The sequence below is a fragment of the Pseudopipra pipra genome, chromosome 5 (assembly GCF_036250125.1).
Source record: "Pseudopipra pipra isolate bDixPip1 chromosome 5, bDixPip1.hap1, whole genome shotgun sequence".
In the NCBI taxonomy this organism is placed as follows: Eukaryota; Metazoa; Chordata; class Aves; order Passeriformes; family Pipridae; genus Pseudopipra; species Pseudopipra pipra.
Genome location: NC_087553.1, coordinates 22,937,901 through 22,949,272, shown reverse-complemented (window position 1 = coordinate 22,949,272; position 11,372 = coordinate 22,937,901). Strand labels below are relative to the sequence as shown.

Sequence of the window (11,372 nt, the reverse complement as noted above, 5' to 3'; positions counted from 1 at the left end):
AAAAAATAGAGTGAAGAGCAGAAGGCTGCTTCTCATATGTGCACCCAGTCTCTCCCAGCTCACCTCCACCCGAGCCCCTCCAGACTTCCGAGCCCATAACCACATAAGGAGTGCACTATGCACACCTCAAAATGTTCCCACAGAGGCAGAGAAAGATGTTGCTGAACCCCCAAGGGTTGCAGTGGGGCCCAGCCCTTGTCTGAGAGCTGCCAGGCTGGGTGCACCTCACACCCCAGCCCTTTGGGACCTCTCGGTTTCCCCTCTTGGAGGATGAGGCAGCACTGAGGCAGCGCCGCAGGCAGCTCCATAGCTCAGCATCCTCAAGGCTCTGGTACCCTCTGCTGGCCCTGAACATTTCTTTTGCTAATGAAACCTCTCCTGGGGTGTTTTTCAGCCTGAAGATCACTTGCAGACATGGCATCAGCCTCTCCAGCTCCCGCAGCAAGCTTTGCTTGCCCAACGCTGTGCTGTCTTCAAAGGCCCCCACCAGTGTTCTCAGCCCCCAGCTGACCCCAAGCTGCCAAGGGCAGGGACTTATCTGCACCTTACACCTTTGGAAGGATGCTTAAGAGAACCAACTCTACTTTGCCAGAAATAATAAAAACCTGTCAAGTTTGTAAGTGCAAGGTTGTGTAGCAAATGCAGAAGGGTGAGCAGCTGTACTCCCCAGGGGAGAGTGCCCAGGTGAGGCTCCTGCTGAGCGGGACAATCATCCCCAAAGCCACTGGCATATACGAAGGAGGTGGCAGAGACTACTTGGAGTAGGACACATAGCTCAAGGGCATCACCCTGCATCCCCATCCTCACTGGAGCAGAGAGCTCTGCCCATGCCTCCAAGCAAGACTTTCACACAGCCCTTTACACTGCAGGGTAACGTTTGGCTGCTGCAGCCCCAGGCAAGGGCAAGGAGGGATAAGCAAAGAGCAGCTTTGAAGCAGAGAGCAGGCTGTTTCCTTTGCTGCTGCTGGCAGACGTGGAAGAAAGCATCAGACTGCACTAAGGGACTGGCTAAAGTGCCTCCTGCAGTGCTGAGCCCAACAGGACAGCCTATGTCAACAGGATTTATGCCTTAATACACGATTAAATCCTGAGTGAGAAACAGATTTCTGCCTTCAGGGCTACTGGTGCTGCCCATGGGGCTGTGTGCTGACTAGGGGCAAGTGCATAACACAGGGCAAGCACAAGGGACAGCTTTCCAACCAAAATCCTACACCACCTCCAAAGGAGCAAGGGCATAGATGCCTGCTGCCCCTCAGGGCCAAATATCCTGAGCTACCAATATCAGTTTTTATTTTAATACAGACTAAAAGCTTTTGGAGTTCAAAGAAACACTGATGTGACACAGTGACAGAGCACACAATGGAAACCCTGCCCACCCCGAACCTGGTTCAAGAGGGAGGCCTGGGGCCGTTTGGGGCCCCAGTGGAAAACTTCTTCCATGTGACCCCTCTCGGGGCACTCTGCCCTGTACAGGGGCAGGTGTCAAGCAGCAGCGGTTCCCTCCTGGAGCATGGCACAGGGAGGTCACTTGATGCGGTAGAGGACTTTGCGCTGCATACGGTGCTGGATCTCCCCCCGCCGCATCATCAGCTGCAGCACCTTGTAGATGGCATGTTCTGGGTATTTCTGCAAAAAGGAAGAGCAGGGGAAGATGAAAGCCCAACTATGCCCCTCCAGAGAAAGGGACACCAGCAGTACCAGATGCTGATGCTCCCTTCCCCTCTCACTATTTCAGGTCTGACTGCAGCTAATCTTACAAATCACATTATTCTGTTTCAAGGGTAGAACCCCAAACTACCCAAACCAGCCCCAAACCTCAGAGTTTTTGCAGATCAAATCCCCTTAAATGCTGCAATCACACTGCACACCATTTCTAGAAACAACTTCAAAGGCAGGTATGACCAAAAGGCTCTTCAATCACCTCTTTGAGGAATGGGTTTCAGGCCCCAGCAGCTGCCTGGGGTCCCTGGTTTCACAGACCAACCCTCCATGGGGGTCCCTGACCCACCTGCCGCATGAAGTCCTGGACGATGCTGTGCTCTGACACCTGAGAGCCAATGGCAAAGCGACGCTTGAGCTGCTTCTCAATGCGGGACAGCATCTCTTGGTCCTCCTGTGTTGTGAAGCCTTCTGCCCCTGGAGGGAGAGGCTGTGTGAGGTCTCGTGCCACCCATGTCACTCTCAAAGCCAGAGTGCCCATCTCCTGTGTCTCCCACCACACCTGCACAACTCAGAGACTATAGGGTACCCATGAGCAACTCCACCATCAAAGGTTGTGGAGCTCCACACAGTTGAATGTAGAACTGACTGCTGGAGCTTTTTCAAACCTTAATGCCATGCTGGTACCCAAGGAAATATTGTCTTCACCCCCATTGGGAAAGATGTTAGAGGACTAATAGGCCTGGGAATCACCTCCAGCACCAGACTCTGCTCTTGGGACCACGAGGGGACAGACCAGCCCTCCCTGGACCAGCATGGGTGGAGATGCTCAGTGTCATTTGCCATTGCTCTCCCTCTGAGGCACAGCCCCATAGCCATGATAACCCCTCGCTGCCACAAGCACTGCTTTGCCTCTGCTCGGGGAGGAGGTTCAGCACCTGCCCCTGACAGCCAAATCCTTGTCTCTCCTTGCTCTGAGCAACCAGGCCCACCATGTCTCTCCAACCCTCAGCACAGAGCATGTCCTCCTCACCTGACAGGTTGCCTGACATGGCAGCATCAAGCGTGGACACGTGGAAGAGCCGTAAGGCCTCCTCGACATCCACCTCGGTGGCGAAGGGCTGAAGCTTCATCTTCGCTAAGGACTCGGCAATGCGCACGATGGCCTCCAGCTGCCTGCAGCCAAAGGAGATGTTCCCTGTTTTCTACTGCAGCTCCAAGGTCTTTCTCCTTCCCCCCAACCCCTTCCATCCCCACCTACCCCACTGCAGGCACCTCCTGCCTTCCCCTGCAGCATCTTCAGTGTTGCCTTGTTCACAGAGGGCTCCCCCCAAGCCCCAGCACCCCACTAACACCCTTCCTGGGCTACCCCAGTAATGCCACCCCAATCCCTAAGGCTGTGGTGTGGCAAGGAGGGGGTGTTGCTCACCGGATGGTGATGGGGATGCTGGAGCGGCGGTCACTCTCCTGCTCGTGCTGGCGAGTGCCAGTCCGCATCAGGATGTAGCGGTTCTTCAGCTTCTCTGCTGCTGCTGCCGACAGCCGAGGGCCACACTTCCTGCAAGGGGGAATGGGAGCTGGAGGCAGGGCCACCAGGGAGAATTCCTGGGGCAGGGGTGTCCCTGGGCACCCCTCACTCCCTTGGGCCATGCTGTGGCACCATTCTGAGCTCCTCTGGCATCCCTTTTTTCAAGGCAGTTTAAAAAAGGGCACTCAGATAGAGCACGGCATGGTTTGCTTCTCACCACTGCCTCCCACCGTGCAGCCCAGGTGCTGCTAAAAAGTTATGTCTTTCACTCACGTCCGACAGAAGGAGATGAGCTTCTTCAGCTTGTTCAGCTCGATCTCGCCCTCCACAGCCTGGGTCTGCGTCAAGGCACTCACGTGTAAGGACATCACGTGCTTGGCCAGTGTCTAGGAAAGCAGAAGGCAGTCAGGCAGCAAGAACCTCCCTGCCTCCTCCTCCTCCCAGAAAACAGGGCACCAGGAGTCCCAGCTGCACCCACATGCCTCAACCTACCATGTCTCGCTCCTCATTGTGCTCATCCTTGACGATGAAGATCATGTCAAATCGGGACAGAATGGTGGGCATAAAATCAATGTTCTCCTCACCCTTGGTCTCATCCCAGCGCCCAAAGACAGAGTTGGCAGCTGCCAGCACTGAGCAGCGGGAGTTGAGTGTGGTTGTGATTCCTGCCTGTGGGGGGAAGGTGAAATGGATGGTGTCACATCATAGGAGGGCAAGAAGGACATTAACTCACAGTGAGAGGTCCACAGTGGTTTGCAAGGACTCATCCTCAATCACTTGCATTTAAATAAACCCCCTTAAGTAGTACCCAATTGCTCTGTAATGGTCCCCTGTGAGAAAGGCTCAGCACAGGAGCTATGGGGGCTGGATCCACATCCTTCTGGAGGAGGACTGGCTTCAGCTGAGACTTAAGCACCGAGTGATTTTGTTTAAAACCTCATGTCAAGGGTGCAGATACACAAGACCCCACCACAGGTTTGCGATCTGAGCCAGAAGCTGGGCCCTCAGCCAGGGCTGAGTCGTCCTGGACAGCTCTGGCACAAAGCATGGGTTTGCAGGTAGCAGCGTGACAGCAACCAGCAAGGTAAAGCCATGGTGAGTGCTCTTTCCAGACACTAAACAGCTAAGGGACGAGTCAGAGCAATCAGGAGGCAGCAGAGGTGCTATAGAAAAAGATTAAGCAGCAGAAATGAAGAGAAACTCTGACTTGAGAAAGGATCTGGCACCAGGATGTCAGGCAGTTTCTGTAGATCTTCTGAGGGGGTGAAGAGCAGAGGGAAGGAAGAAAAAGAAGTGACATCAGGCTGTGACACAGGGACATCAGCAGAACTAAAAAATATAGAGGAGCAAAGGACTGACAGAGCAGAGGGAGCTTGTTTCAGTCCTGCTGAAGTTCAGTCTGCCCAGGAAAAGACAACTCAAAGCCTACAAGCAGGGCTGACTGGTCTCAGATCAGAGAAACCAGCAACCATCAATAACACTTGCCTGGACTCTAAAATGGGCAATTCTGGCAAAAGATGCGTGACCACTGGTTGCTTGGGTCTCAGGCTCACGCCCCAGAACATGCATCCACAGCTCACCTTTGCAATGGAGATGGTCTGCTGCTCCATTGCCTCATGGATGGCCACGCGGTCATCCTCCCGCATCTTCTCATCCAAGGTGAGAGAAACCAGACAAGCAGAAAAGAAGTCACCATCAGTCATCTCTGCCAGACCTCAGCTACACATCCACTGATGTGACCCCCAATAAAGCTCTGTGAAGACCTCTGCAGGATGTAAGCAAATTCCCCTGCAGCCTCATCCCCTGCACCTCCCCCAAATGGAAGTGAGGCTATTCTCAGGAGAGTTGCCCTTTCTCCTGCAGCTCTGGGCTCTCCTGGAAGAAGCTGGCATCCCCAAGGGCTGTCTTTCCCACTCCTGCACAGGCAGCTCCATGGGTACCTTGTCGAACTCATCGATGCACACCACTCCTCCGTCTGCCAGCACCATGGCTCCTCCCTCCATGAAGAAGTTCCTAGAGGAAGGGTCACGGACCACCGAGGCTGTCAAGCCAGCAGCGCTGCTGCCTTTTCCAGAGGTGTACACCTAGTGGCATGCAGGACAAGGAAAGGGACAGCACATCAGCTGCCGCAGCACCCAGGAGCCCACTGCTCCAGTTTAAAGACAAAGCACCCCTGGCACTGCAAAATGTGGAGCTGTTGGAGGAAACACAAGAACCTCCATGAAAAGCCCTCAGCACATGCAGCCGTGCTGGGTAAAGAGCAAGACTATTGCCTCATTCCAAGCCTCAGACTAAACAGCTGTGACGCACCAGAGGGTGTGCAGACACACAAATACAGATATTAAGTACAGAACAGGGAGTGATTCATTGTTTGGTGGTCTGCTGCATTAGCTTTGTTTTCCCACAGAGGGAACAATGCAGTCAGAGGCTGAGTTTAATACAGACAAAAAAGCACAGCTGAAAATATAATTCTATGCCTGGGCTAAGGCTAGAGGTCTGTGCCTGACATGCCGTCAGCTTAATTTGTCCTGACCAGCCAGCCCCTCCGCTGATCAAGTCTCAACAATAAACAGCAGCACCAGTCACATCTTTGGACATCTGCAAACAGCCTGGCTCATAGCATATAATGAAAGGCATTACCTGCTTCCCCTTCCCTTCCTCATTTCCCATCCCTTCCAGGCTAGCACCAGAAACGGCAGTGCATGCCTCTGCCAGCAAGTCTACCTGTGGATGCACTGACAAATGTCTGCTGTGACCACAGTCTGGTCTTTGGTGCTACACAAGGAGCAGAAAGGACAAAAGAAGTGTGCTACAAGTGGGTGCCTCAAACCACCTACCCCAATGGGCGAACACTTCTCAACAAACTTCAGCAGTTGGGATTTGGCCGTGCCAGGGTCACCCAGCATCAGCAAGTTGATGTCCCCCCTGCGGGTCAACCCATCTGGGAGCCTGGAGTGACAGGGTGGGGAGAAGAGAGGGAGGAGAGATGGTGAGCCTTTATTTTGACAACCAAGCACTGCTGACTAGTGCCAGGCAGCTGGCAGCACTGCCAGAAGACACTATGAGGGCTCTATGCCATCAGTGACATCCCTGCCGGCACTCTCCCTCCACCAGGCTGACTTTTCCCCACCTCTTGCGAGAGCCTCCAAATAAGAGGCAGGCGATGGCCTTCTTGATGTCAGTGCTGCCATAGATGGAGGGCGCGATGCTCTTGGCAATGGTCTCGTAGATGTTGGGCATGGCAGTGAGGCGACGAAGTTCCTCCTCTTCTTGAGGGGTCACCGAGCCAGCAAAGCTATGCCCTGCACAGTGATGAGGGGAATGATGCAACAGTGGATGTTTTAAAGTAAACTACATCACTCCCCCCTACACCCACTACCACCAAAATCCCTTTTTCAAGATCATGCCAAGTGCAACCAGGTGGGAAGGGTGGAGAGGGCAAGCATCTGCTAAGCAAAAAAAGGCAGGCTGTGTTCTTACAGACTGTCAAGAAAAAGCAAGGATCTTGGGCAAAGCAGCTCTGCATAGTCAGGAGAATGTTTTAAATACATAGCTCAATTTGAACAATGGACTTCAGCCTGGATCCTCAGGGATGGCTTAGCAGATTTCCACTAAGATCAATAAAACAAAAGCACTTAAATACCCTGGAGGACTCAGGCTGAAACCTCCTCATTTAACATTACTGAGAAAAAGTCCTACAGGACACAACTAAAACATCTAGGGCAAGTCAGAGCCCTGGAATGGCCTGAACATTCTGCTATATAAGCAACAGAGAAGGACCATGGCTGTGATTTCATACAGTCCTTGCGGAGGCATCACCTTGTTCAGGAAGGAGGTGTCTCCCAACACCAGGCTACCAAAACAGAAAAAACACACACCAAAAGCAGCCCTCACCTGAGCCCTCCACATCCACCTGGATGCCCACGACACGAATGTAAGCGCTTCGAATGCCCACCCCCACGTTGTCACGTCTTTTATTCTTGCTCTGGGCAGATTTCTTGATGGAGTAGATCCCCATGATAGTGACTCTGTTCCCTGGGACAACTTTGTCACACAGGTACCTAAGAGGAGAAAGGAGAAAGATGAGGATGGTAGCAGGGGAAAGGATGGCACCAGCGACATCAGGTGGGATCAGGGTGGGGAGGCTGTGCCAGTACCTGTCACAGTACAGCTGCAAGTGCCGGGGCATCTCCCCGTGCGGCACGGCGTCCGGGGACTCCTGCAGCTTCAGGACCTGGAAGTCCACACACTTGCACTTATCTGGCATGATGAAATAGGGGTCCAGTGGACACCTTGGGCGGCCTGCTTGTTCCCTGTGAAGAGAGATCAATCAGGGAAGGCTGTTAGCACTCAAGAGCCACCCCCTAGAGCCCATCTGTGGAGGGGACAGCAGTGACAGTGCCCCATCAGCAGGTAAGGGCAGACGCACAGGGTCAGAGCAAAGGCTCAGCAAGCCCTCTGCCTTTTCAACAGCTGCCAAAAGTGTGCATGAGAACAAGCCACAGGCAGGGTGATACTTTGAGCACTCTCCCTGCCTTCCACCCTCTCCCTTGCTAGCTAGAAGCAGGGAGGAAGGTAATTCATTAATTACACAGAAGGTAACAGTACAGACTCAGTGACACAGCAGGGCATTTCTCTTTATAACCTCATACACGAAGCAAATGTTAAGTAGATTCTGGTGAGAAAGCAATTAGCAACGTGACAAGGCTGACATCCACCTCCCAGTCTCTCGAGATGTATCTGCCTTGCTAGACTACAAGCTCTCCAAGACAGAGAGCACCTCTACATCCTGCTGCCGTCTCAGAATGGCACTACGGATGCCTGACTCCATGCAGGGCTTCTGGGAAGGGTAACATGAGGGTGCAGATGCACTCACGCAGTCAGGGATCGGGAGTGAGGTGCCGTACAGACCACATGCAGGAACGATCCCTAACCCAAACGCCCCTTAAGCTGCAGTAGAGTTAAGGTGCAGAAAATAAATACTGGTAGGTATGAGCCTGAAGATCCAACCCAGCAGGATTGGTTGGCTCAAGAGCTGCAGCACAGTGGCAGCCTAATGCTCGTGGTTTGCACAGGTCCCAAGAGCTGTAAAGCAGGATAAAAAAGGATAGTAGCAAAGCACCCCTAAGGAAGGTAACACAAAACAGGTCCCTCAGGAGGGGGAATATGGAAGCAAGAAGTTTGTTTGGAAAAGATAAGAACTTAATAGGAAGTTAGGACGACGGCTTCACACAGCATCATGGGACAGCTGGAGACAACAATGAACCTTGAGGTAAAAAACGCAAAACACCCTATAGATAAAAAGAACTCCCTGGACATGGTCACTCAACACTGCATGCAGACACAGGGGGAGTACGAGGGGTGGAGGCAGACAGCAGTGAAAGTGCTTCTGCCTTGTGCAACTTAGAGATGACTCTGCAGCATGTGGGATGGAGGGGGTTTAGGAGGGGGGAACGCAGCCTTTTTCCCCCACCAGCCTGCCACGTGCATCCCTTTGTCAGTCCTTACGTGTTGCATTTCCTGGGGAGAGCATAGCCCTCCAGGCCCGGGCGCACCGCAATGTTGGTGATGGTGTTGCGGCAGCTGCGGCACTGGATGGTGATCCTGGTGGCTTTGGCTCTCACGGGGGTTGCTGCAATTACTATCCCAGGGATCTTCACGAGGTGGGACATCTGGTCAGACTGAAAGGGAAAAGGTGAAGGGAAGGTTAGAAAGCCATCAGTGGAGGATGGATGGCAAACTAAAGAAGTTAAAGAAACACAGTTCTTTCTTAGCTTCACTTCCCACTTTCCTGGGACTAAAGAACCACAACAAAAAAGCCTACACAACGTCACTCCTTCACTCTTCAGTAGTAACGTAACACGACTTAAGCCATGCTGATTTCAAAGCATGAGAGGAGAGGATAGAATGCTCCATGTAGAACATCACTAACAGCAATAATGTCCCAGCAGCAGGAACCAGCAAAAACAGTCCTTTGCAGTCAGATTTAAGTTGCAGAGTACTGCTGCTTTAAATTAGTAAATTAGTGTGCAACCCATGTTCTGAACTGTGTGATGAAGTACCAAAAGCTCCCCTGCAATCACTCACACAGATGCAAACCCTGCCACTCACTGCTCTGCGCAGCAGCCAATTCTTCTCACCTTCAGGCTGCGGATGGTGGCTGCGTTGGCATCCGATCTCAGCATCACCTGGATGTCTTGGAGAGCTTCCTCCCCTGAAGGACGAGGGCGAGTGACCTCATCTGCGACTTCTTTTGCCGCTTCTTCCAACTAGAAAGGCAACAATGAGGTTATTAATGGGTACATTACAGTATCATGTCAGGGCTGCTCTCAAGGTGTGGCCGTGTCAGTGCACTAGGTTGCCAACCTCCTCCATCCTTACCAGCTGCAGGTGCTCCGCTGGTTGTTTGTACAGATAGTCAGCAAGATCTTCATCAAAGCTGGCCAAGTCTTCCATTTCCACCTCCACCCAGTACTGACTCAGGTTATAGTGCCGTTTGAGCTCATCCCTGGAAGGCAGGAAGTGGTAAAGCTTTGCAGGGCAGAAAGCAAGAGTCCCCCACAGTAACCTTATAAAAAGCAGGGAGCAGAGAAGGCAGGTTCTGCAGGGGGTCCTTAGTTTGGAAAGCAAACAGGGAAAATTAGGAGTGTCAAAAAGAGAAGCGCAGAGGGACCTGGGCAAATCTTGCACCCAAACCCACTTTGAAATGTGACATAAGACCAGGGACACCAGTGCTTGCAGTTACAATGCACTTACTAGAGTTACATGACCAGATAAGCAATTAGAAAACTTCTACATAGGATAATAACTATTATACCTAAGATGTGGTTTAAAACAAACAAAGTAATAGCAGAGCAAGTACCATTCTTATTAAAAAGCCAGTGTCCATAAAATTTAGAGGTAAAAGATAGTTCTAGTCCTTGATTATGATATATCTCCATGTTCTCTCACAGTTGTGTCTCCAAGCTGTATAGGGGAAGGGATGGCCAAGAGAACTTCATAGACTTGGAAAGCACACATGGACAGTGCTGCACTGATTTGAATGGATACAGATAAAACTCCAGACCAGAAAGTGGTAGAATTCAAAGAAAGATCTTGAATTTCAGAACTAAGTGCAAGCTAGGTAGTGCAGATTCCTCTATTGCTACCTCTGCCACTGGCTGGCTGAGTTTGGCTAAAAGTTTCTGAGAACATCAGACCTACGTTTTTATATCAGGTTCTAGAGGAAAAACAACATCTCTTACACTGAAAAAGAGCAGGGTTTATGGCCTTCTCTTTATGGTCTACGAGAACAGAGAAGCTGGGACGTGCTATCGCGTATCTGGGGTGTGCACTGCAGGAGGGAGGTTAAGAGCCGACTGGACGTGCAAAGAGTGGTGGATAAAGCTCAGAAAGAGAAAAGGGGCCAGAGAAGCACCTGTATTTGAAGGTGAAGCCCGTCCGGTCCGTGCCCACCCGGTACTGCCGCAGAAACTCCTTGAACCGCTTCTGCAGCTGCGACTTCCGAACCTGCCCCTCGTCCACGGACGCATCTCCCCCAAAGCTGTCGCTGTAGTAAATGCCGGGGTCATCGAAGCCGGACATCACGATGGCTGGTCCGCTGCGGGGGCGAGAGCGCTCGGTCAGCCCCTACCGCCCCCTCCGCGCCTCCCGCGCCAAGGGCCCCGCGGGATCCCCCCTCCCGGGCTGTACTACACGCACGTAGTGCCCCGTTCCCGTTCCCCGTTCCCGTTCCCCGTTCCCGTTTCCCGTTCCCGTTCCCCGTTCCCGTTCCCCGTTCCCCGTTCCGCACCTCGCCGCCCTCAGGAACCCGACAACAACTTTTTCGCGGCAAAAGTGACGCGCAGCGGAAACTGAACGGGTGCAGGGCGCGCGCCGCCGCCGCGCGCTCCGATTGGCCCGTCCACCCCCTGCCACCGCCGATTGGCCCCGGCCGCCCTCTCGCCCCGCCCCACGAGGGGGCGTGCGGCCCCGCCGCTGCCGCTGATTGGCTGAGACGCTCCGCCACGAGCGGTTTGGCGCGAAATCGGGGAGCGAGGGGAGGGGAGAAGCGAAATGGAGGGTGGGCGAGACCATTGTGGCGGAGGGGGAGCGAGCGAAACCATTGCGGGCGAGGGGAGCGCGCTGGTGGCCCCCGGGAATAAAGTGGATTAATTACGGCTGTAGGCTCCTGGGGCACCTCGGG

At 53.1% G+C, this 11,372-nt stretch overlaps 1 protein-coding gene across 1 annotated transcript; it reads right to left on the bottom strand.

The window, feature by feature from the left end:
• Positions 1-1,273: 1,273 nt before the first annotated feature.
• On the bottom strand, positions 1,274-11,104 carry MCM5 (minichromosome maintenance complex component 5). The gene is made up of 17 exons (XM_064654926.1): positions 10,980-11,104; positions 10,605-10,787; positions 9,569-9,695; positions 9,328-9,456; positions 8,696-8,868; positions 7,345-7,500; positions 7,082-7,248; positions 6,318-6,489; positions 6,025-6,136; positions 5,128-5,271; positions 4,768-4,833; positions 3,680-3,856; positions 3,461-3,573; positions 3,089-3,217; positions 2,693-2,835; positions 2,009-2,136; positions 1,274-1,626 (listed from the first exon to the last, which is right to left on the bottom strand). Exons 2-17 carry the CDS (start codon positions 10,769-10,771, stop codon positions 1,525-1,527), a joined length of 2,205 nt encoding a protein of 734 aa, XP_064510996.1. The 5' UTR covers positions 10,772-10,787; positions 10,980-11,104; the 3' UTR covers positions 1,274-1,524.
• Positions 11,105-11,372: the final 268 nt, after the last annotated feature.